This window comes from Dendrobates tinctorius, unplaced genomic scaffold (genome assembly GCF_039654945.1).
Source record: "Dendrobates tinctorius isolate UK_male_01 unplaced genomic scaffold, ASM3965494v1 ptg000075l, whole genome shotgun sequence".
Taxonomy (NCBI): Eukaryota; Metazoa; Chordata; class Amphibia; order Anura; family Dendrobatidae; genus Dendrobates; species Dendrobates tinctorius.
In genome coordinates this window covers 21,056,116-21,083,151 of record NW_027361743.1, presented here as the reverse complement: position 1 = coordinate 21,083,151, position 27,036 = coordinate 21,056,116, and the positions used below count along the sequence as shown (strand labels likewise).

Below are 27,036 nucleotides of genomic sequence, written 5' to 3'. Positions count from 1 at the left end.
GAGATGGATTCTTCGTACTGCAGCGTAAAAGGGGTATTCCCATCTCCAAGATCCTATACCAAGATGTAGTAGGTGTAATAATAATATTAGCAAATACCTCCAAATAGAAATGTAGTATATTTTTTTCTGATTCGCTATGTCTTTCCTCATGTGCAGGCATTGTCGGACCTTAGGTATTCATGGTTACGACCACTAATATAGTGACAGTTAGTTAGCTGGCTGCTAATGGTCGTAACATGCTTGCACATGAGGAGTGAGACATAGTGAATCTGAAAAACTATACTACATTTCTAAGGCTGGGTTCATATTGCGTTAAGGGTGTACGTTTAACGCATCCGTTACATAGCGGCATTAACGCTATGTAACGGATGCATTAATGCACCCATAGACTGCTATAGACGAGTGCATCGCTAACGCATGCCATAATCGGCATGCATTAGCGATGTGCCGTCATTCTGTGACGGACCCTCGGACGCGGTCTGCAGCATCCAAGGGTCCGTCACTGCTAGTGCAGATGAAGCATCTGCGCTAGCGGGATCGCATAACGCAATCACAAATCAGGAGTAGCGTTAATGCAGTACGCCAATGCTATGCATTGAACGGACATGCATTAACGCAATGTGAACCTAGCCTTATTGGACATATTTACTAATATTGTTATTATTGCACCTACTACATATTGGGTTAAGATCTTAGAGATGGGAATACCCCTTTAAAAACTGACTGGAGACGTGCGAGTGTTAGCAGGGAGGGGGATATTGCAGTAGTCGAGGCAGAGGAGATGATGAGGGCAAGCACTAACTTTTGGAGGTGGAAGGACAAGGCAGAGTCAGATGCTGCAGACTTGCTGTACAAAGGAAAGTGTGATATCATTTAATGTCATAGATAGATCAGGTAGGGGAGTTGGGTGAGATGGAGGAAAGATGATGAGTTCAGTTTTGTCCACATTGAGCTTTAGGAAGCAGGATGAGAAAGATATGGCTGATGATAGCTACTCAGGGATTTTGGACAGCAGAGAGGTAACGTTTGGGCCAGAGAGGTAGATATGAGTATCATCCGCGTATAGCTGGTATTGAAAGCCACGGGACTTTGAATTGTCCCAGGCCAAAGGTATAGATTGAGAAGAGAAGGGATCCCAGAAGAGAGCCTTGAGGAACACCAACCGAGAGAGCGGGATGAGGAGGTAGTTTGAGTGTGGGAGATGCTAAATGTGTGGTTGGAGAGGTATGAGGAGATCCAGGAGAGGGTGAGGTCTTTGATGCCAAGGGAATAGAGGATTTGTAGTAGGAGGGAGTAATCTACCGATCTAAAAGAAGGAGTATAGAGAATTGTCTGTTTCTTTGGCAGTAAGAAAGTCATAAGTAATTTTGGTCATGGCAGTTTCGGTGGAATGGTGGGGACAAAAGCTAGATTCTAGGTTGTCAAAGAGTGAGTTAGATGAGAGATGGGAAGAAAGTTCAGCATGGACATGCTGTTTGAAGAGTTTGGAAGCGAATGGAAGCAACGATATGGGCGATAGCTGGATGTAGAGGTCCAGTCGAGTGATGGCTTCGTTAAGATAGTTGTGATCATGGCATGTTTGAAACCTGAAGGGAAGGTACCAGAGGTTAGCAATAGGTTGAAAAGATGTGTTACGGCTATGATACGCTGTCTGGTGGTGGGATTGGGGAGGAGGCGGGATGGGTCAGGGCACAAGTGGTGAGTTGTGATTTGGAGAGGAGTTGAGTGAGCTCTCCTTCAGTGATGCTAGGGAGGAAAGTCATGGGGGAGGAGTAGCGGTCTAGTGTGTATATATATATATATATATATATATACAGTGGGGAAAAAAAGTATTTAGTCAGTCAGCAATAGTGCAAGTTCCACCACTTAAAAAGATGAGAGGCGTCTGTAATTTCCATCATAGGTAGACCTCAACTATGGGAGACAAACTGAGAAAAAAAAATCCAGAAAATCACATTGTCTGTTTTTTTTTCATTTTATTTGCATATTATGGTGGAAAATAAGTATTTGGTCAGAAACAAGCAATCAAGATTTCTGACTCTCACAGACCTGTAACTTCTACTTTAAGAGTCTCCTCTTTCCGCCACTCATTACCTGTAGTAATGGCACCTGTTTAAACTTGTTATCAGTAAAAAAAGACACCTGTGCACACCCTCAAACAGTCTGACTCCAAACTCCACTATGGTGAAGACCAAAGAGCTGTCAAAGGACACCAGAAACAAAATTGTAGCCCTGCACCAGGCTGGGAAGACTGAATCTGCAATAGCCAACCAGCTTGGAGTGAAGAAATCAACTGTGGGAGCAATAATTAGAAAATGGAAGACATCCAAGACCACTGATAATCTCCCTCGATCTGGTGCTCCACGCAAAATCCCACCCCGTGGGGTCAGAATGATCACAAGAACGGTGAGCAAAAATCCCAGAACCACGCGGGGGGACCTAGTGAATGAACTGCAGAGAGCTGGGACCAATGTAACAAGGCCTACCATAAGTAACACACTACGCCACCATGGACTCAGATCCTGCAGTGCCAGACGTGTCCCACTGCTTAAGCCTGTACATGTCCGGGCCCATCTGAAGTTTGCTAGAGAGCATTTGGATGATCCAGAGGAGTTTTGGGAGAATGTCCTATGGTCTGATGAAACCAAACTGGAACTGTTTGGTAGAAACACAACTTGTCGTGTTTGGAGGAAAAAGAATACTGAGTTGCATCCATCAAACACCATACCTACTGTAAAGCATGGTGGTGGAAACATCATGCTTTGGGGCTGTTTCTCTGCAAAGGGGCCAGGACGACTGATCCGGGTACATGAAAGAATGAATGGGGCCATGTATCGTGAGATTTTGAGTGCAAACCTCCTTCCATCAGCAAGGGCATTGAAGATGAAACGTGGCTGGGTCTTTCAACATGACAATGATCCAAAGCACACCGCCAGGGCAACGAAGGAGTGGCTTTGTAAGAAGCATTTCAAGGTCCTGGAGTGGCCTAGCCAGTCTCCAGATCTCAACCCTATAGCAAACCTTTGGAGGGAGTTGAAAGTCCGTGTTGCCAAGCGAAAAGCCAAAAACATCACTGCTCTAGAGGAGATCTGCATGGAGGAATGGGCCAACATACCAACAACAGTGTGTGGCAACCTTGTGAAGACTTACAGAAAACGTTTGACCTCTGTCATTGCCAACAAAGGATATATCACAAAGTATTGAGATTAAATTTTGTTTCTGACCAAATACTTATTTTCCACCATAATATGCAAATAAAATGAAAAAAAAACCAGACAATGTGATTTTCTGGAATTTTTTTTCTCAGTTTGTCTCCCATAGTTGAGGTCTACCTATGATGTAAATTACAGACGCCGCTCATCTTTTTAAGTGGTGGAACTTGCACTATTGCTGACTGACTAAATACTTTTTTTCCCCACTGTATATACCGTATACATAAATCCTGCAAAATATAAGTACTAAAGTGCATAAAGAATCATAATAAAGTGGCAATGTGATATTCAAAACATTGCCATAATAGTATGATCTAGTAAATGGTGAAAGTTGACGAAGGCTCCATTTGACGTACTGGTTAGCAGCTTAGGGTAAAGATGCACATTCAGCTGAAACAAAACACTGGCATCGGGAGTCTCGTGGTCAAGGCCGTGATCATCCAGAGGCTACATGATGCAGCCTCAGGGGCCACATGTTGCCACTGGGACATGTGTTTAAGACCCCTGCTTTAATTTATAGGAAAATAAAGGAGGATAGGCAGATCCGAATAAAATCTTCAAGCTTTATTTATATCCATAAGGGCTCATACTCATTTGCACTCTGACCAATGTTATTCAATGAGTTACATCTCATCTGTGATTTTTTTTCTCAGCCAAAATCAGACTGAGAAAAATATTGCAGCATGCTGCGATTTGCTGCGTATCTCGGACAAGACTCGACAATGCAAGTCAATGGGTGCAAGAAAAAAAAAAATCGCACAGCACTCGCACCATGCGAGTGCTGTCCGATTTTGACGCACCGGTGTCCTCTGAAAAGCCCGCAATTCATATGTGGCTACAGTAAAATCACACTGATAAGTTATAATAGAATAGATAGAATAGATATATACACATAGAATACAACTTAACAAGATGAGTGGCCTGTAGTTGACATCACAGGTAGACCACAACTATGAGAGTCAAAATGAGAAAACAAATCCGGAAAATCACATGTGTCTTTATTTAACCTTACAAATATAGGATTAGTAATGGAGAGGTGTCATATAGACACCTCTCCATTACTAAGCCGTGGGCTTGATGTCATCAGACAAAACAAAGGTGATATGAACCCCACTTGCCACCGCTACAGGGCATGTGGGAAGAGCAAGGCTAAGTGCCAGAATTGGCGCATCTTAGAGATGCTCCTTTACTGGGGCGGCTGAGCGCTGATGTTTTTAGCCGGGGGGGGCAAATGTGCATGGCCCCTTCCTAGGCTATTAATATCAGCCCGCAGCTGTCTACATAGCCTTTTCTGGTTATTAATTATAAGGGAACTCCACATCATTTTTTGTGGGATCCCCTATTTTAATAGCCAGTAAAGGCTAAGTATACAGCTGCGGGCTGATGATAATAGCCTGGGAAGATCTATGGGTATTACCCCCTTCCCAGGCTATAAACATCTGCCCCCAGTTGCTGGCTTTCCCTCTGCTGGTTTTGAAAATTGCGCTGGAGCCTACGCTATTTTTTCCGAAAGATTATCTTTTATTAATTAAATACATGTCCAGTAATTTGCACACACACTGTATTAATTGTATTTGTCACTGACATCTGTATATATAGAACTCTGGCAAAAAATTAAGAGACCACCACATCAAAACCCTGTCATGGGCAGCCTATTCTCCAAACCTGAACCCCATTGAAAACCTCTGGAATGTAATCAAGAGGATGATGGATAGTCACAAGCCATCAAGCAAAGAAGAACTGCTTACATTTTTGCGCCAGAAGCAGTGTGAAAGAGTGGTGGCAAGCATGCCAAGACGCATGAAAGCTGTGACTAAAAATCATAGTTATTCCACAAAATATTGATTTCAGAACTCTTCCTGAGTTAAAACATTAGTATTGTTGTTTCTAAATGATTATGAACTTGTTTTCTTTGCATTATTTGAGGTCTGAAAGCACTGGGTTGTTTTTTTTTATTTTGACCATTTTTGTCAGAAAAAAAAAATGCAAAATTTATTGCTTGGAAATTCAGAGACATTTTTTCTCACATATGGGTATGAGCCCTAAGGTTCCACATGGTGATGGTAAGTCACGCTCTGACACGTTTCTGGCATCTGCTGTGCCCTTAGTCATAGAGTATGTAATGTGAGGTGTCTATCCTCCTTTATTGGATGTTTTCTGTGGGTCAGCAACTATAGACATTCCACTCACTATGATGAAGACAGGCTCGTATTGATTTTTTTTTTTTAACCATAAAATTTATTTTATTTTATTAAACATGGCATAACAAAACAAAGTCGTACAAGTATTTAGTTTCTGTATAGTGTGCATGAATAATAAACAATATAAACGATATAAGGCTATAAATGACCTTAATTTTACAAAGATATACATGACAAAGACAAGACAAGACAGTAAGGAGTAGAAGGAGGGGAGGGGAAGAGAAAAAAAAAAAAGGGGGGAAAAACCTCAGTTAAATCGACTAATCAGATCCGAACTCAGCCGCACTACAGGTCGGATCCCGCTGCATAATAATCCCACGGGGACCAAATTGCCTGAAAGCGCTCCACCGAATCATTTAGTAAGGCTGTAAGGTGTTCCATCCTTCTGACATCCATGATCCGTCTAATGAGAGTCTGAAGCAAAGGGGGACTCGGCTGCCTCCAAAAGCGCGCAATCAGGCATCTGGCCGCCGTAAGGATATGTTGCAATAATCTATTGGAGAGTTTGCCCATACCCGGCGCCCCGTGACCCAGGAGAAGCACCAGCGGGTTTAGTTCTATATCTGTATGCAATACCTTGTCAATGAGGGACTTAGCTTGACCCCAAAAAGGTACAATTTTTGGGCATGACCAAAATATATGCATGAGGGACCCAGTGCTTTTTCCACATCTCCAACAAGAGGGAGGGACAGAGGGATTCAGTCCATGCAGAAACTCTGGAGTGTGATACCAGTGCATTAGTATCTTATAGATATTTTCTCTATAGAGAGTACACACTGACGATTTTGCGGCATTCCTCCAAATGACAGACCACTCTCGGGGAGAGATACGCCGCCCCAAGGCGGCCTCCCACTTGCGCATGTATAGAAAAGATTCACCAGACCCACCCCATGGATTCGATAAAAGGTTATAAATTTCTGAGATCAGACCCCTGGTGTTCACGCCCCTCCTGCAAATTTTCTCGAAATCCGTGGGGATCGAAGCTCCCGCTTTACCATATAGGGAGTTAGCAAAATCTCTGATTTGTAGGTATTGAAAGAATTCCCTATTGGAAATCGAGAAATGTTGCTTAAGATAATCAAAGGAGTGAATCTCCATGGTCTCCCCGTCTATAATATCGGCTCGTATTGATTTAAAGTATGGCGAACACTATTTTTTTGCTTTAATTCATAGTCTGCATAGTTTGGCGCAAAACAACCATATATTGTGCATTTCACCTGTAGATTGCCATCCTCTAAAGCATTGGGATGAATAATTAGGAATGGCTTTGGCTCCTCTAGCTGGAGTTAAATAACAATTCATCATGACTTTGTAATTGGTCTTTAGCTTCAACGTGTTAACTTGACAGCTCATGGTAGAGGACCAAATTTGGGACCAGTCTTCATTAGATAGTGTGGAGCCAATATCGGCTTCCCAGCGAGAGGTATGGATGAAGTGGCATCTGAGGGGTATGACTTAAATGAGTATGGAGGACTGAGATATTGTCCTATACATGAGGGTTTAGACAACATCTCGGTTCAGTTGGGGTGAAACAGTATTGTGGGGTTGCATTAGAAGAGAAGTAATGAAGTGCTTGAGTTAAAGGTATCTGAATATTTCTTTGGGAGAAAAATTAAATTTTTCTCTGAAAAGGGAAAGGATCATTATCGCGTGATAAAGCTTGGTGATTCCTGCTGTGATCCATTTGTGGACACTACGGGGGACTTGGCGCCTAGTGGAAATTGGTGATTACCTTAAAGAGGTGCTAGAAATAAAAAAGGAGATATGAGGACAAAGGAATATTTCACAGTCCCAAATTTTAAGTGATCCTACGTCCAAGAGGAGAGAAATGCAGCACTCATCGGATACGTTTCGAAAACCACAGTCCTTTATTAAGCCATCAAAGATATGGACAAGGTTTTACACGGGCTAGGTACATGCAGGCATGCAGTGAAACAGAACAGGACTGTCGTTTCGCATTACACACGCTTCCACGGGTCGTCGTCCTGTTCTGTTTCACTGCATTCCTGCACATACCTAGCCCGTGTAAAACCTTGTCCATATCTTTAATGGCTTAATAAAGGACTGTGGTTTTTTTAAATGTATCCGCTGAGTGCTGCATTTCTCTCCTCTTGGACGTTGGATCTTTTACATGTTTGTTCTTGCAAACACCATTTCAACCGGTTTCAAACATCCTATGTGTCATGGACTCAGAGGGAATAGTCTCCACTAGTGAGTAGGTGTGCCTTAGTGCCGTTCTTTTTTCTTGTCTTATTTGTTTTTTTTCAAAATTTTAAGTGAGTAAGACATTATGGAATTTAAAATGTGTCTACGTTGGGTAGGAGGAAGCCATAGTAGGGTATTTAGAGCTAATGGATGGCATTCTGTGACCCTAGTTACACGTGGGATGCCATCTTACCAATTAAAAGAGTCAATTAAGCATTGAGTTATCTTAAGTGTAAGGGGGAAACCAGAAGACATTTAAACACTTTACACAGGGCTGTGTTGCTATTGCGGATATCTTCAGGTTCAGTTCTGTCACAATTTGTGCAGCATCAGACCCCTTTAATCTCACAAATCTCACAGTGAATAAACCAGACAAGTTTCCAAAAATTTAATCTTTTTTTCTGACGACAACATTTTTCTAGAGGATAGCAGGAATAAAGCTTGCTATTTTCATCTGCATAATACAGAGGCACATTCTGGTTATGGGCAGCGGCACAATACTTGTGGAGATTGTTGCTGAAAAACAACAGGACAAATTGGGCAATCCTATCTTCCTGGTACAGGGCCACACGGGTTCATGTGTTCTGCTGTGAGCACTGAAGGGAGCACTCTCTAGGTACCACCTTGCTGACATGCTCCAGCCTGGCTGACCCTTTCACTGCAGATTGCCAGGTCTGCCTAACATTTCACTTACACTCTGAGACTCTTCCATTAATTTCCCCAACTTGCCTTGCTAAGAAGTGATTCTGCCATCCCAATGGCTTGTCTGTTGTAAGGCTTGCTACTTACAGTACTTATGCACTGAGAGTCCGATATCCTCTCTTTCTCAAAACCAGAAACTAACACACAGGTCCCTATTACTCCTCCCCAACCATGGGTCAACACTACAGTTATCCCTGTGTATCGGTGCCCGAGGTGATAGCCGTAGGTAAGTGTCATTTGTACGACAGCCCAGCACTTTACAGAAAAAAACAAGAGTTCGGTGTGTGTTGATGCTCACAGTGTGGCTATTGGTACCGTCACCTCTAGGCCGGCCCCGTTCTACTCCTCACCAGGGCAATTAGACTTCAAGACAAGAACACCAGGCACGTTCTTAAAAACAAGGCCCTCTTTACTTGGCAACACACTGAGGTACACGAGGCCGCCGGCAGTACACTTTACACCTTCTGTCTCATACAGAGGAGCATTCTTCCATGTGGACGGTAGACAAGCAGAGCAGGTCAGATAAACCTCCATCTTCCTGATGCAGGGACACACAGGTTTATATGTTACGATGTGAATCCTGTAGCCAAACAGCATTTTTGATCCATTAGTGAGGGCCTCTCTTAGAGCTGCATCCCTCTACTGTGTCCTCAACTGGACAAGACCTCTCTCTACAGGGCATCCCACATCTGGTCAACACTGAACTCACGCCTTACTTTCATTCTCCCACAAATGGGTTTCACCCACTTGCCTGCTGAACTGGATCTCAGTCGCTTCTAAAGATCCCTACTGATTGTTGCTGCCTTGTGCCTTCCAGCTCCACACTAATTATCTTCCTATCCAGATCTCTCCTCCCTTCTCTTCCTTTACTAATTTCCTCAATCTCTCACTACCCAGAGATTCCAAGATCTCCTGCCAACTATGGGCCGGCTTTAGCCTGGGTTCACACGTAACGGAACTCTCGCGGAAATTACCGCGAGAATTCTGGAATTCCATTCCGCGGGAAAATCGCATTTTAAATTCCTGCGATTTTCCCGCGGAAAAACTAGCATATTGCAAGCGTAATTAGCTTGCAGAATTGCTAGCGTTTTCCAAGCGATCTGTAGCATCGCTTGGAGAACTGATTGACAGGTTGGTCACACTCGTCAAACATAGAGTTTCACGAGTGTGACCAACTTTTTACTATTGAGGCCGCCTATGCGGCCTCAATAGTAAAAGATAGGATGTAAAAAATAATAATAATAAAAAAAATATTGTTATTCTCACCTTCCGACATTCCGCGCTGCCTTCCCGCCTCTCTCCACGCTCCCGGTCCCAGTAATCCTTTGTGACAATTACCGCAATGACGTCTGTTCTCGCGGGATCGCGACATCTCGCGGTCATTCGCGATGATGTCGCGCGAATGACCGCGAGACTTCGCGATCCCGCGAGAACTGACGTCATCGCTCGCAAAGGCTTACTGGGACCGGGAGCGTGGAGAGAGGCGGGAAGGCAGCGCGGGACGTCGGAAGGTGAGAATAGCATTATTTTTTATTTTAAATTCTATTTTTTACAGGGATATGGTACCCAAAGCCTGGAGGACAGTCTCCTCTCCTCCGGACCGTGGGTACCATCCGCAAATGTTCTGCTTACTTTTCGCATGGTGTGCACAGCCACATGCGGGAAGTAAGCAGAACAATACATTCCTATGGGTGCGGGAATGCTGTGATTCCGCGAAATTAATGACCATGCTGAGTTTTTTACCGCGAAACGATTCCGCCGCGGTAAAAACCGCAGCATTAGCACAGCATTGCGGAATCCCATAGGAATGCATGGGATGCTTATTTTTCGCGGCAAAATCGCACGGTTTAAACCGCCGCGGAAACGCGAAAAAAACGCCACGTGTGAACTCAGCCTTACAGTTAAGGCCTCTTTCACACTTCAGTTTTTTACAATCAGTCACAATCCGCCAGGTTTTGAAAAAAACGGATCCGCAATTTTCTTTTGAGGATCCGTTTTTTTCCCCATTGACTTCCATTAATGGCGGATTGTGACGGATTGCGCTCTCTCTCTCTCTCTCCCCTTTTCCAGGCTGCGATTCCTTTAAAATTCTTCATTTGTCGGATCCGTCAAAAAAACGGATGGGTGCCATCCGTTGTCAGCAGTACTAAAACGGATCCGCCATCCGTCCTTTTGGCGGATCTTGACTGATGCAAAAAACTGAAGTGTGAAAGAGGCCTAACTCTCACACTGTCTTTGCTGTCTGTTGCTGGGAAGATAACCTTTTACCTACATTCTATACAAGCGTGAAAAGGAGAACAGTGACATCTTGTGTCCATTGGTTAGTACTGCAGCCCACAGGAATTTAACACTTGTTACCACAAGAAACCATATTTCACACATTTACATTAAACGTATTGATGTATTGATGTCTTCAGGATGAGAAACATGACAGTTGGTCCACCTCCTCACACTTGTTACCACTGACTAACAGGAACTGCAGCTTTCAGGAAGAAAAAAAAATGCAATGGAGTGCATCTTGCACACATTAAAACAGGGGTCTTACGGGGGGTGTTACGCCATATTTTCTATCTTTACATAAGTAAGAGTAGGATATCATCAGCAAACATAAATAACTAATGCTATCTCAGTGCCCTGAATACTTAAATCCAGACAAAGGCAATAGGAAGTAAAAAAACATTGCAGAGAGGGGGCAGCTTTGACGGGCATTTACCTCCAGAGGTCACCAAAGTTCAGACTGTGAGGGAGCACAGCTTCAGTGACGTCACCGCTAGTCACTGAAGCTGCGCTGGCAGCATCTCCTCATTCACCAGTGGTTTTCAGTTGGGACGGTGGCATCTTGGCACTGTCCTGGTTGAAAACTGTATATCCCCCAGATATGGATTACTGCGTGGGACAGAACGTCGGACAGGTATGGTATATTGTTGGTTTATTATTTTACCTTTATTATAGGAGATCGAGGGCAACGGGGAATTAGGTGAGGTCGTAAGTATGGTTTAATTTAGAATATTAAAGAAGTCTGTCTCTTTATTTAAAAAAAAAATTTCAGGGTGCCTGTTTTCTTTACAACTTGACTATGGGGTTAGTAATAGGGGCATCTTATTGACACCTCTCCATTACTAACCTCAGGGCTTGATGTCACAAAGGTGACATCAACCCCCTCAACTATTACCCCACTTGCCACCGCTACAGGGCAAGTGGGAAGAGCAAGATTATGTGCCAGAATTGGCGCATCTTAGAGATGCTCCTTTTCTGGGGCGTCTGAGAGCTGATGTTTTTAGCCATGGGGGGGGGCTAGTGTACATGGCCCCTTCCTAGGCTATTAATATCAGTCAGCAGCTGTCTGCATAGCCATTTCTGGCTATTATAGGGGGAACCCACACCCTTTTTTTCCGATAAATAATCTTTTATCAATTAAATACATGTCCAGTAATTTGCAGACACACTGCACTAATTGTATTTGACACTGATACCTATATATCTACCTATTCTATATGGATTTACTGTATGTAATCCATCTCTTCTATCCTGTCAGCTCCAGCAGTGATTTTACAGAACCTGGCCGACATATTACCGGCTTTTCTTCTATCTATCTCTCTATGCAATATAAATACATATATATATAAATAAATATATATATATATATATATATATATATATATATATATATATATATATATCCAACAATGTAGACCAGCTCACTCCTGTGAACCACCTGGAACCTCAGCTGACCTGGTTAACTCCGTTGTGCCCGTATCTGGATGTAGGAGTCCATCCATACAAATGTGAACAACGACAAAGCAAAGTCCAGCAATAACGTGAGCAATCCAGGATGCTGTTAAAAAAATTTTTCTTTCTTTTTATTCATAAATCCATTAAAATGCAATGGTCCAAGCAGTTCAAAACAGCAATAATGCAGGAAAGTCGTGCAGATAGGACATCTGCACTACTTTCCTGCGTTATTGCTGTTTTGAACTGCTTGGACCATTGCATTTTAATGGATTTATGAATAAAAAGAAAGAAAAATTTTTTAACAGCATCCTGGATTGCTCACGTTATTGCTGGACTTTGCTTTGTCGTTGTTTATATATATATACGTGGTCAAAATTGTTGGTACCCCTCGTTTAATGACAGAAAAAACCCACAATGGTGACAGAAATAACTAGAATCTAACAAAAGTAATAATAAATCAAAAAACTTTGAAACTAAATAAATGAAAGTCAGACATTGCTTTTCAACCATGCTTCCGCAGAATTAAAAAAAAAAAAATAAAACTCATGAAATAGGCCTGGACAGAAATTATGGTATCCTAAACTTAATATTTTGTTGCGCAACCTTTTGAGTCAATCACTGCAATCAAACGCTTCCTGTAATTGTCAATGAGACTTCTGCACCCCTTGACAGGTATTTTGGCCGACTCTTCAAGAGCAAACTGCTCCAGTTGTCTCGTGTTTGAAGGTTGCCAGACGGCATGTTTCAGCTCTTTCCAAAGATGCCCAGTAGGATTTAGGTCAGGGCTCATAGAAGGCCACTTCAGAATAGTCCAGTGTTTGCCATTCTTGGGTGTTTTTAGCTGTGGGTTTTGGGTCATTATCCTGTTGCAAGACCCATGACCTGTGACTGAGACCATGCTTTCTGACACTGGGCAGCACGGTTTTCTCTAGAATCCCTTGATAGTCTTGAGATTTCATTGTACCCTGCACAGATTCTAGACACCCTGTGCTAGATGCAGCAAAGCAGCCCCAGAACATAACAGAGCCTCCTCCATGTTTCACAGTAGGATAGTGTTATTTTCTTGATATCCTTCATTTTTCCGTCTGTGAACATAGAGCTGATGAGCCTTGCCAAAAAGTTCCACTTTTGTCTCATCTGTCCATGGTACATTCTCCCAGAAGCTTTGTGGCTTGTCAATCTGTAGTTTGGCAAATTCCAGTCTGGCTTTTTTATGATTTTTTTTTCAACAATGGAGTCCTCCTTGGTCGTCTCTCATGAAGTCCACTTTGGCTCATACAACGACGGATGGTGCGATCTGACACTGATGTTCGTTGAGCTTGAATTTCACCTTTAATCTGTTTAGAAGTTTTTCTGGGCTCTTTTGTTACCATTTGTATTTTCTGTCTCTTTGATGCGTTTTTGGTGCAGATGTGAATCTGTGTTTTAATGTCTTTTTAAAACAGAAAAGCTTTGATTTTGCATTTAAAAAACCTCTGTTGCATTTTTAATTCATTTTTTTCAGACTCCATATAGAAGCCTTTAGAGGGAAAAAAAGCACCCAAATTGCAGGGTTCAGCACTGTCTTTAGACACACCAAGGCGGAGATTTCATGGAATCACTTCCAATTTTCTTAGACGTTTAGGCCGTGTTCACATGTAGGGTAAATACTGCATATTTTCTGCTGCTTTGTTTGCACATAAGTTATGCTTTGCCCCGTGCATCTAAAGACGCAACTGAGCAGTGCAGTTTTGGTGATGTTTTTTCTTGGGAGCCTTATATGTTGAGCAGTATCAAAACTTTTCAGTAATTAAAAAAAACACATTAAAAACACAGCTTCACCTCTGCACCAGAAACGCATCAAATAAGGGAGAAAAGGCAATCAAATGCAGCTTAAGTTCAACAATCAGTGAACATTGTTAGGGTATGTGTCCACGTTCCGTATTGTCAGCGCTTTGAACGCAGCAGATACCCTCTCCGCCCAATGCGCTGCCCCCTTTTGTATGCGCGGTGATTCCACATGTGTTCATTGAACACATGCGGAATCACTGAATCCTATTAATAGATTGTGTTATCTATCTTGCTGAGAAAGAGCATCTCCGCAAGATAAATAGACATGCTGCCGTCTATAAAGACGTGCCGCATGTCCGGTTACGCAGGTCTGCCATCTGCGTTTTTGCACGCATAGTGGAGATGGGATTTCAAACAATCCCCTTCACTATGCTGTAACATCTGGACGCTGCGGATTGGACGCTGCGGCTGTACGCAGCGTCCAATCCGCAGCGTTTCCTGAACGTGGAAACATACCCATATTGAGTATTTTGGTGTGGATGCAGCAGAATACAAAAAAACACTGAATTTGTGCAATGTGTGAGCACTGCTTTACAAACACCAAAAAGCCAGATGTCATGTAGTGAAGCTACATAAAGATGAGAATGTTCTGGCGCCTCCGACTGTGAATGAATGAACAAAAAATAAATCGATAGGTCTCAACTAGAGATGAGCATGAAATACATATGACGTCTCGTTAGCTCTGGCTAATCGAAAGCCACGACGGGGACACCGGTAGGTAAAAGATTTGCTGCCTCCCATCCAGCCACCAGGTAGTACTGATCTGGACGCTGGACCGAAGTCTTGTGAATCGATCCTCTCATCTCTACTCCTAACAGTCCTGGATACAGCAGGCAGTCCTAGATTTAGGTCTACAGTCTCAGGGGTCTCCTGAGTGTCCTTCACTGTCACTGCCCCTCTGACATCTCCTCCTACCAGGGGAGAAAGAAATGGTAGATGGGCGTGGGATGGGGTGTGGCTATGCTACACGCATCACGCAATTTATCCCTCTTTTCATAAAAAGTTGGGAGGTATGTACTACTAGGTTGTAAATAAAATAATATTCCCAGCTATGTGAACGCTTTGCATTTGTCTTAGACATTAGAATAATAGTTGAGCAAAAGGATTTGCAGGACCTTTGTCCAGAAGACACGTTGGTAGTGTAGTCCATGACCACTGGACGAGAGCTCAGTAAACTACCTGTGGCATACCCATAATCTGATTAGTAGGCTTGACTTTCCAGGCCTACCAATTGGAAGAGGTGTCAAGGATGACACAGGTAGAAGAAGGTTTGCAGGGCTTTGGTCTGATGGCCACAGATTATTGAAGTGGCCACTGAGCCAAGCATCCTGGAAATATTTTCCTGAACTAAAAAAATAGTTTCCAAAATGGTTAGAATTTTTTTTTTGTTTACAGACTGTTACGACTGGACAATCACAGATATCTGTACCGGATGAATCTGTATATTCAGCAAATTTCCTGAGACGTGATACACATAAGAGACGTGTGGTAATGTGAAATACATTGCATCTGTTACTTTTATTTGTCATCTTCACATGTATATTATTATTTTACGTTATTAGTATTCACTCTTAAATCCATTCATTTTTGTATTTAGTATTTGCATCAAATTGGAAATGCCAAAATATAAGCATACTACACAATTTCTTAGAAGATAAATCTACAAAAAATAAAATTACCATGGTCTGGGTGTACAATATAATTTACATAAGCCTGATTAATGTAAATGGAAGTTTAAATAAAGGGTTATTCCCAGAAATCAAGTTATTCCCTATGCATAGAATAAATAGAATATTGGATAACTTGCTGATCACTTGGTGTCTCACTGCTGGGAGCATGCACAATGCTCTATTCATGGTCTATAGTCAGAGAAAATCTAGCGCTGTACTTTGCTTTCTCTGGCAGTGCCATTAACAATGAATTGAGCTGCAGCCAAGCACTCGCACCACCGCTCCGCTCCATCCCGGATAGGGCTGCAGGGTCCCATTTATGGATGGGGCTTCAGAGGTCCCAGTGGTTGGATCTCCAGTGATCAGCAAGTTCTCCTCTATTCCATGGATAGAAGATGATTAGATTTTTTTTAACAATCCTATAAACTAAGGTCAACAAGTTCATAAACAAGAGGGCGGGCCAGTGGCCCAAGCTTCTTTCAAATCTGTACCTACCAGCTTGGCGGGGTGTTTTTTTTTTTTAATAATTAGCAGTAGTACCAGGTTTCCTGTACTGATTTCTTAGGGGAAAGAAAAATTTCACAGGCAGGACCCACATGTTTCTGTTCCGAGGATGCGTTTTCTGAATACCTGTACCTCATGCACGTACAGCAGTGCACTATGGCTTCACAGTACAAAACACTATTGCATCCTGTGCACCCAGCCCATAAAATATTGTACATTCCCCTAAAAGCATTACTTTTACAATACTTCGTTGGGACAATATGAATTGTATGCAGTACATGCTTCTGTGTGGACTAACATGTACATCAGGGTACAGAATGGATCCATAATAGGTCATTCAGGATGCATAAGATTAAATTTTTAATATGGTGTGACAAAGTCACTGACAAGGTGCTGGAGGGGAGATACGTTTCACTGAGGCTATTAGCTTCTGTCATTTAAAACCCAGAAGTTTGCTCCAGCACACTATGTGTTGAGAGGGGTTAATCGGCCATTTTATGGGCTGGGTTTTTGTAGACAACCATAGAGCGGGTGAGAGGTAGTTCACCTTACCTGCACTCAAGGGTGTGATCTGGAATTTAAATAGTTGGCCTTCTGAGGCACTTAGTGTTCAGTGTGTCTGGAGAGGCTAAGGGTCCCGTTTCACATAGCGACGCACCAGCGATCCCGACAAAGATACGACCTGGTAAGGATCGCTGGTGCGTTGTCACACAGCAGCTATTCTGAACGACTCCCGGCTGCGTCCCTGAGTTCTGCGTCACCAACAAGGTCGCTCGTCGGCGTCAAACACAGCGATGCATGCTGGCCAGTGGGACGCCGACGATGAAAAAATGGCCCAGCACATTCAAGCACAATCGGCGATATCCAGCGGGGGGGCTGGTCGCCGCTATGTGTCACATGTAGCGAGATCGCTGTTGCGTCACAAAATCGGTGACTCATCAGCGATCTCGCTATGTGAGACGGGGCCTTAACTCCAAAGAGGTGCTCGTGTTGGTGATAAACTGAACCATGTGTGTTTTGCTAACCCTGAGTGGGCAGATCCCCGCAGAAGTATGGACTGTGAAATACCACTCTGTTTTGTTTTCTGATTTGCCCAAAGGGCCGTCTTTATTTTTACTTCACCATGGTTTATGCTGCATGTACCTAAACGTGTGAAGGACTTAAAGAGACAGTGTTCCCGTGTCTACCTCTGTGTACAGATGAGTGAGCCGATCTACCACAATGGTCATGTATGTGTGGGCTGAAGCTGAGTTAACCAAATTTCTAGAGTTTATGAGTAAATTGAAGGGCTTGGCTAAGGAGCATATCACTCCCCTGTCTCCTACTTGTTAGTGGAGGGGTGGTGGTACGGTACACTCGAGGTTGTTTGACAGGTTAGATCAGCTTCATGGTCTACCTGTAGGCCCCAACTATTCAACTTTGCCTCTGCATCATTGAAGGGATGGTGAAGCTCGCTGGAACCATTGATCCTTCCAGCTTCAGAGTAGAACTTACAAGCCCTATAGCAAAGAACTTGTTAACACTTTTCTCCTTGCCTAGTAGTCCGGCCACTGCTGATAGGCAAGGAACATTACACAGCTAAACTAAACATAACCTGTTACTGAGAACAAAGAGGATTTATAACACTTATATTGCAAAGTCGCTTGTTTTTACAAGCTCTTTTGCAGTTTTATCCATTTATTATGTTAAAAAAATACGTTCAATATTGAAAAATGAAATCAAGCAGTGCACTATATACGCTGCGTATACATTGAATGAATCACTATCAGGTGGAAAATGAATTGTTCGTATTCATTATAGGGGTTGTTCTCTTTTAGATGATGATCGCCCGAGCTACAATTTGTGAAAACATAAAAAACTGCATTGAACTCATCTTCCCCAGGTCCTCCGCCGAGTCTCTGACGCTGCTTCTGGTGTTTTAGCAATGGCCGTGGCGCTGATGTCACCTCGACAGCCAATCAGTGAGCTCTGAAGGGACTTTGCGGTGTAATAGGCCAGAACACCGCACCTCCAGCATAGGCAGGAGTTCTCATCCTCGTTTTTTTTATTTAGAACACTGCCCATGTGCATGTAAGCTGCATGTACTATGAAACCATATAGATACAACACCCAATTATATTTTTATGACTTGTTTAAATGGAACCTGTCGTCAGGTTTTCCCACTATAAAGTCCTGCCACCACCTTTACTGCTTGTTTTACAGTGTTCTAGGAAGTTGTGTGTGTGTGTGTGTATACATATATATATATAAAAAAAAATATATATATATATATATATATATATATATATATATATATATATATATATATATATACAGTACAGACCAAAAGTTTGGACACACCTTCTAATTCAAAGAGTTTTCTTTATTCTCATGACTATGAAAATTGTAGATTCACTCTGAAGGCATCAAAACTATGAATTAACACATGTGGAATTATATAATTAATAAAAAGTGTGAAACAACTGAAAATATGTCTTATATTCTAGGTTCTTCAGAGTAGCCACATTTTGCTTTGATTACTGCTTTGCACACTTTTGGCATTCTCTTGATGAGCTTCAAGAGGTAGTCACCGGAAATGGTTTTCACTTCACAGGTGTGCCCTGTCAGGTTTAATAAGTGGGATTTCTTGCCTTATAAATGGGGTTGGGACCATCAGTTGTGTTGTGCAGAAGTCTGGTGGATACACAGCTGATAGTCCTACTGAATAGACTGTTAGAATTTGTATTATGGCAAGAAAAAAGCAGCTTAGTAAAGAAAAACGAGTGGCCATCATTACTTTAAGAAATGAAGGTCAGCCAGTCTGAAAAATTGGGAAAACTTTGAAAGTGTCCCCAAGTGCAGTGGCAAAAACCATCAAGCGCTGCAAAGAAACTGGCTCACATGAGGACCGCCCCAGGAAAGGAAGACCAAGAGTCACCTCTGCTGTGGAGGATAAGTTCATCTGAGTCACCAGCCTTAGAAATCACAGGTTAACAGCAGCTCAGATTAGAGACCAGATCAATGCCACACAGAGTTCTAGCAGCAGACACATCTCTACAACAACTGTTAAGAGGAGACTTTGTGCAGCAGGCCTTCATGATAAAATAGCTGCTAGGAAACCACTGCTAAGGACAGGAAACAAGCAGAAGAGACTTGTTTGGGCTAAAGAACACAAGGAATGGACATTAGACCTGTGGAAATCTGTGCTTTGGTCTGATGAGTCCAAATTTGAGATCTTTGGTTCCAACCACCGTGTCTTTGTGCGATGCAGAAAAGGTGAATGGATGGACACTACATGCCTGGTTCCCACCGTGAAGCATGGAGGAGGAAGTGTGATGGTGTGGGGGTGCTTTGCTGGTGACACTGTTGGGGATTTATTCAAAATTGAAGGCATACTGAACCAGCATGGCTACCACAGCATCTTGCAGTGGCATGCTATTCCATCCGGTTTGCGCTTAGTTGGACCATCATTTATTTTTCAACAGGACAATGACTCCAAACACACCTCCAGGCTGTGTAAGGGCTACTTGACCAAGAAGGAGACTGATGGGGTGCTACGCCAGGTGACCTGGCCTCCACAGTCACCAGACCTGAACCCAATCGAGATTGTTTGGGGTGAGCTGGACCGCAGAGTGAAGGCAAAAGGGCCAACAAGTGCTAAGCATCTCTGGGAACTCCTTCAAGACTGTTGGAAGGCCATTTTCGGTGACTACCTCTTGAAGCTCATCAAGAGAATGCCAAGAGTGTGCAAAGCAGTAATCAAAGCAAAAGGTGGCTACTTTGAAGAACCTAGAATATAAGACATACAGTATTTTCAGTTGTTTCACACTTTTTTGTTAATTATATAATCCCACATGTGTTAATTCATAGTTTTGAAGCATTCAGAGTGAATCTACAATTTTCATAGACATGAAAATAAAGAAAACTCTTTGAATTAGAAGGTGTGTCCAAACTTTTGGTCTGTACTGTATATATATAAAATATCTTTTATAATGTCCCCATATGACGTGGTCTGGTCCGATGACCATTTCTGGTCTTGATCTGGCACCTCCTCTCTGGCCGCAATCGCCATCCTCCTTCCTTGCTTCATGCAGATATCGCGTCCTACGTCATCCACACACTGTCTCCCATCATGCACCTGCACAGGGGCATTTTTCACTGCCGCTTAGCAGAGCAGATCAAAGTACTGTAATGTTCATGTGCCGGGAGAGTCCAAGGACCAACAATGACCCAGAAGTAAAGCCGGCGCATGTGCATTAAAGTACTTTGCTCTATCTTCAGCAGAGCGAAGTCCACCTGCGCAGGAGCACAATTGGGGAACACTGTGTGGATGACGTATCATAGAATCATAGAATCGTAGAGTTGGAAGGGACCTCCTGGGCCATCTGGTCCAACCCACTGCACAATGCAGGATTCGCTAAATCATCCCAGTCAGATGTCTGTCCAGTCTCTGTTTGAAGACTTCCATTGAAGGAGAACTCACCACTTCTCGTGGCAGCCTGTTCCACTCATTGATCACTCTGTCAAAAAGTTTTTTCTAATATCTAATCTGTGTCTCCTCCCATTCAGCTTCATCCCATTGCTTCTAGTCTTTCCTTGTGCAAATGAGAATAAAGTTGATCCTTCTACAATGCGATAGCCCTTTAGATATTTGTAGACAGCTATTACCGTATATACTCGAATATAAGCCGAGATTTTCAGCCCGTTTTTTGGGGCTGAAAGTCCCCCTCTCGGCTTATATTCGAGTCATATACACCGGGGGGTCAGAAGGGGAGGGGGGGGGCGGGGGTGTCAGGTCATACTTACCCGTCCTGACGCTGTCTCTTGAGCCCCCAGCTTCTCCCCGTGCTCTCTCTTCCTGCCTTCAGCGGTCACGTGGTGCCGCTCATTAAAACTCATGAATATGCGCATATTAATGAGTGGCACCATGTGACCGCTGAAGGCAGGAAGAGAGAGCGCGGAGAAGCTGGGGGCTCAAGACACAGCGTCAGGACGGGTAAGTATAGCGATACTCACCTGTCCTGCGTCCATGGCTGCTTGCTGCTGTCTGTCATCGGTCAGTGACTTCAGACAGCAGAGGGCGCGGTGACGTGGTTAGTGCACGCCGCGCCCCCTGCAGTGTGAACGTCACTGACCGATGACGTGGCAGATAGCGGTGAGCAGCCATGGACGCAGGACAGGTGAGTATCTGACACCCAGCGACGGAGAGGTGAGTATGTCATTTTTTTATTTTTACATGCAGCAGCAGCGGCAGCACATGGGGGAATAATCTTAAGGAGCTTCTAATGGGGTCAGCACATGGGGGAACAATATGGAGCTTCTAATGGGGACAGCACATGGGCGAACAATATGGAGCTTCTAATGTGGTCAGCACATGGGGGAACAATATGGAGCTTCTAATGGGGGCAGTATATGGGGGAACAATATGGAGCTTCTAATGGGGGCAGTATATGGGGGAACAATATGGAGCTTCTAATGGGGGCAGTGTATGGGGGAACAATATGGAGCTTCTAATGGGGGCAGCACATGGGGGAACAATATGGAGCTTCTAATGGGGGCAGTATATGGGGGAACAATATGGAGCTTCTAATGGGGGCAGCATATGGGGGAATAATCTATGGAGCTTCTTATGGGGGCAGTATATGGGGGAATAATCTATGGAGCTTCTTATGGGGGCAGCATATGGGGAAATAATCTATGGAGCTTCTTATGGGGGCAGCATATGGGGAATAATCTATGGAGCATTTCCCACCCTAGGCTTATACTCGAGTCAATAAGTTTTCCCAGTTTTTTGTGGCAAAATTAGGGGGGTCGGCTTATACTCGGGTCGGCTTATACTCGAGTATATACGGTAAGTCTCCTCTCAGCCTTCTCTTTTGCAAACTAAACATTCCCAAATCCTGCAACCTTTCCTCATAAGACAGGGTTTGCAGACCGGTCACTAGAGTTGAGCGAAACGGGTCGGTCAATTTCAAAAGTCGCCGACTTTTGGCAAAGTCGGGTTTCATGAAACGAAACCCAACCCTAGGATGAGGTCGGCCACGAGGTCGGCGACTTACGCGCCAAAGTCGCGTTTCAAAAGTTTGTTTTGCGCTCTTTTTCAGCCAAGCAGGATCCACGGACACTGTGGGCAACGTGATGACATAGGCACGGGTCACCACCATCTTTCAGAAGGGCATGCAAGTGATTGGCTTGCTTTGGTGGGCGTCACAGGGGTATAAAAGGGCGTGCACGCCGACCACCATCTTACTTCTGCCGATCTTAGCATAGGGAGAGGTTGCTGCTGATTCTGTAGGGAGAGCGTTAGGCAGGGAAGAAGAAAAAAAAACTGCTTCTGCTGCTAGCGATTGTGCCTGTACAACACACCAGTCACTGTGTGTGCAGTGCAAGGGGAGGCTATATTGTGGTGTATCAGTGGTGTTGGTTGTTGGGCTGCCTTCTAAGGCTTCCTGACAGCTGCATTGCTGTTTACCCACTGCTCTGCAAACTGCTTTTTTAAAAGCAATCCCAATTTTTTTTTTTGTCCTGCCGAGGTACTGAGCGTGCATTTTTTCACACCATACAGCGGTGTACGCTCCTCACACAGTACCGTGTAACAGCTGTTATCACAGCCACAGTGAAGCTATCTGTGTCACTCTGTGAGAATAAGTCGAGGACATATTCCGTTCTTACAGACCTGCACTCTAGGGAGATTCCTATTCTGCCCAATTCTACATACACCTTGTAGTTTGTGATACACTAGCCAATTTCTGCCTGTGACATAGCGCTCAGATATTCAGTGGGCCTCACACAATCCAAAAGTGTCCAGTGTCCACAAGTGTCTGCAGAAATTCAAAATCTCCCTTATCCTCTAGTCACTTTGGTCACAGCTGTGCCATCGAGCCTGTGACATAGCGCTCAGATATTCAGTGGGCCTCACACAATCCAAAAGTGTCCAGTGTCCACAAGTGTCTGCAGAAATTCAAAATCTCACTTATCCTCTAGTCACTTTGGTCACAGCTGTGCCATTGAGCCTGTGACATAGCGCTCAGATATTCAGTGGGCCTCACACAATCCAAAAGTGTCCAGTGTCTGCAGAAATTCAAAATCTCACTTATCCTCTAGTCACTTTGGTCACAGCTGTGCCATCGAGCCTGTGACATAGCGCTCAGATATTCAGTGGGCCTCACACAATCCAAAAGTGTCCAGTGTCCACAAGTGTCTGCAGAAATTCAAAATCTCACTTATCCTCTAGTCACTTTGGTCACAGCTGTGCCATCGAGCCTGTGACATAGCGCTCAGATATTCAGTGGGCCTCACACAATCCAAAAGTCTGCAGAAATTCAAAATCTCACTTATCCTCTAGTCACTTTGGTCACAGCTGTGCCATCGAGCCTGTGACATAGCGCTCAGATATTCAGTGGGCCTCACACAATCCAAAAGTGTCCAGTGTCCACAAGTGTCTGCAGAAATTCAAAATCTCACTTATCCTCTAGTCACTTTGGTCACAGCTGTGCCATCGAGCCTGTGACATAGCGCTCAGATATTCAGTGGGCCTCACACAATCCAAAAGTCTGCAGAAATTCAAAATCTCACTTATCCTCTAGTCACTTTGGTCACAGCTGTGCCATCGAGCCTGTGACATAGCGCTCAGATATTCAGTGGGCCTCACACAATCCAAAAGTGTCCAGTGTCCACAAGTGTCTGCAGAAATTCAAAATCTCACTTATCCTCTAGTCACTTTGGTCACAGCTGTGCCATCGAGCCTGTGACATAGCGCTCAGATATTCAGTGGGCCTCACACAATCCAAAAGTCTGCAGAAATTCAAAATCTCACTTATCCTCTAGTCACTTTGGTCACAGCTGTGCCATCGAGCCTGTGACATAGTGCTCAGATATTCAGTGGGCCTCACACAATCCAAAAGTGTCCAGTGTCCACAAGTGTCTGCAGAAATTCAAAATCTCACTTATCCTCTAGTCACTTTGGTCACAGCTGTGCCATTGAGCCTGTGACATAGCGCTCAGATATTCAGTGGGCCTCACACAATCCAAAAGTGTCCAGTGTCTGCAGAAATTCAAAATCTCACTTATCCTCTAGTCACTTTGGTCACAGCTGTGCCATCGAGCCTGTGACATAGCGCTCAGATATTCAGTGGGCCTCACACAATCCAAAAGTGTCCAGTAGTGTGAGCAGAAATTCAAAATCTCCCCTGTCCTATAGACACCTTGTACCTTGTTTTACATTACTATATAGTTTGTTGGATTTTGTCTACATTTCTACCAAAAATGAGGAAGGCTGGTGGAAGAGGCCGTGGAATTGGGCGGGGGTTGGCAGCTGGTAATGATGGTGTTGGATCTGATGGTAGTGGCAAGAGCAAAATAGGACCGAATGCAGGAGGTGTTGAGCCTGCGTCATCGACTGGCTCCATAAGGCTTCGAAGGCTTAGTTTTCTAGGAGTTGGCAAACCGCTTTTAAAGCCAGAGCATCAGGAAAAAGTTTTGTCTTACATTGCTGACTCAGCCTCCAGCTCTATCGCCTCCTCTTCTTCAGTTGTAAAACGTAAAAGCACTGAGTCGTCATTGGAGGCTCATGTTCATGAACCACACCTTTCCTTGTGTCCTTCACCCCAACCAAGATTGAAGGATGACGCAGGCCATACTACTGATTACTCCATGGAGCTGTTTTCACATACCATGCCTGGATTATCAAGTCAAATGGTGAATTACCCAGGCCAAGATGAATCTGACATGGAGTGCACTGATGCACAGCCGCTGATGGATGATTCTGCTGGTACATTCACTCAGAGCACTACATTGTCCTCGCAGTGTACAGAGCCAGATTCTGACCCTGATGAGACTCAGGTGCCCCTTCCCGCACACTATACCACCTTACACGGTGACACAGAGGAAGGTGCACATGACATTGAAGAGGAGGTGATGGATGACCCAGTTGTTGACCCAGATTGGCATCCATTGGGGGAAGAGGGTGCTGCTTCCAATAGCTCAGATGAGGAGCATCCACAGCAGACATCGACATCGCAACAGCTGTTATCTGGCAGGCCCGGAGCACTCCAAAGACAGGTTCCAAAAATCAAAAGAGTTGCTGGACAGCTTGTCCAGAGGGTCAAAACATCACAGCGTGCTAGGCCGCAAAATGTCTGCCAAAGTAGGAAGAGTGCAGTGTGGCACTTTTTTGAACAAAATCCTCATGATCAGGCCAAGGTTATCTGTAAGAAGTGCGCAAAGACCTTTAGCCGAGGGAAAAATCTGAAAAATTTGAATACCAGTTGCATGCTTAGACATTTAACCACCATGCACTTGTAAGCGTGGACACAACACCAAACCTCAAGTGCCACATGTGCAACTGATCACAACGAAGGTAGTCAGCAACGCTACATTGTTTCCCCCACTGTAAGCCCACCGGTTAGCACAGCAGCAAATGTTGAGGTGTCGTTGCAAGACCACAGCAGTCAGGGAATCCCACTGTTATATCAACGAAAGACTGATTCTAGGCCATCAGAAAGAACACCAACTCCATCACCATCATCAACCCTCTCTCAGTCCGCCCTGTCCACCGCTACTTCCACCATATGCAGCTCTCAAGTCCAGCTCACCCTCCCAGACACTATGAGTAGGTCAAGAAAGTACTCAGTCTCTCATCCGCGTACACTGGGTTTGAACGCCCACATTGCCAAACTAATCTCGTTTGAGATGATGCCCTTTCGGTTGGTGGAAAGCGCAGCTTTCCGGGAACTCATGGCCTATGCAGTACCACGCTATGACCTACCCAGTCGCCACTTCTCTCGCAAAGCCATCCCAGCCCTCCACCATCATGTGAAAGACCGCATTGTCCATGCACTCAAGCAGTCAGTGAGCGGAAAGGTGCACCTCACAACTGATGCATGGTCCAGTCGGCATGGCCAGGGCCGTTACGTGTCCATCACTGCGCACTGGGTTAATGTGGTGGATGCAGGGTCCACAGGGGACAGCGGTGGTGGGACAGTGCTGCCTAGCCCACGGTATAGGAAACAGTTGGCTGTAGGCGTTCGACCCTCCTCCTCCTCCTCCTCCAGAAGCGAAAGCTCGTCCACAGAGCGCAGTCGTACGAACACTCCATCTGCAGCTGCCACTGTTGCACACGAGGTGTCCCCCTATCGAGCAGCTAGTGTAAAGCGTCAGCAGGCTGTGTTGCAGATGATGTGTTTGGGCGACAGACACACCGCCGAGGTGCTGGCCGAGTACTTGAAGCGACAAACTGAGTCATGGCTGGGCAGTGTACATCTTGAGGCAGGCAAGGTAGTTAGTGATAACGGCCGTAATTTTGTGGCAGCCATAGCCCTTTCAAAACTCAGCCACATACCTTGCTTGGCTCACACCTTGAACCTGGTGGTGCAGTGCTTCCTCAAAAATTATCCGGAGTTAACAGCCCTGCTCCAGAAGGTGCGAAGACTGTGCGCGCACATCCGCCGGTCGCCTGTACACTCCGTTCGTATGCAGAAGCTGCAGCGATTGCTCCACCTTCCCAACCACCGCCTCATTATCGACATTGCAACAAGGTGGAACTCCACCCTGCACATGGTGGAGCGGCTGTGCGAGCAGAGGCAGGCCATAATGCATTTGTGGGAGGATACACGGCCAGGCACTTTGAGAGCAGACATGGAGTTGACAGGTGTGCAGTGGTCGAAGCTGAGAGACCTCTGTAAAGTCCTTCAGTGTTTTGAGGAATGCACACGGCTGGTAAGCGCAGACGACGCCATCCTAAGCATGAGCATCCCACTTATGCGTCTGCTCATGCAAACTTTGACGCACCTTAAGGAGCAGGCTTCTGCAGCCAATGTTGATGAGGAGGAAGAGGAGGAGGGAATCCTTGATGACATTCAGCCATTGTCTGCTCAGGGACCTCTCCTGGACGAGGTGGAGGAAGAAGAGGAGGAGGAGGATGATGGGGATGATTACTTAGGGGAGGAGGATGCATCTCGTGGGGCAAGTGAAAATGTTGGCGTGGCAAGGTCTGGTACAGGG

The 27,036-nt window shown here is 44.5% G+C and overlaps 1 protein-coding gene across 18 annotated transcripts in view; it reads left to right on the top strand.

Annotated features, from left to right (window-relative positions):
• Positions 1-27,036, top strand: part of PARP4 (poly(ADP-ribose) polymerase family member 4) — a 278,533-nt gene that overhangs the window by 142,660 nt on the left and 108,837 nt on the right. For 12 of the 18 annotated variants that reach the window (XM_073583072.1, XM_073583083.1, XM_073583075.1 and 9 more), the window contains exon 34: positions 15,278-15,370. The exons of the other annotated variants lie outside the window; for them this stretch is intronic. In XM_073583072.1, the coding sequence (XP_073439173.1) occupies positions 15,278-15,370 (93 nt within the window). The remainder of the gene's footprint in view (positions 1-15,277; positions 15,371-27,036) is intronic. 18 annotated transcript variants of the gene reach the window in all.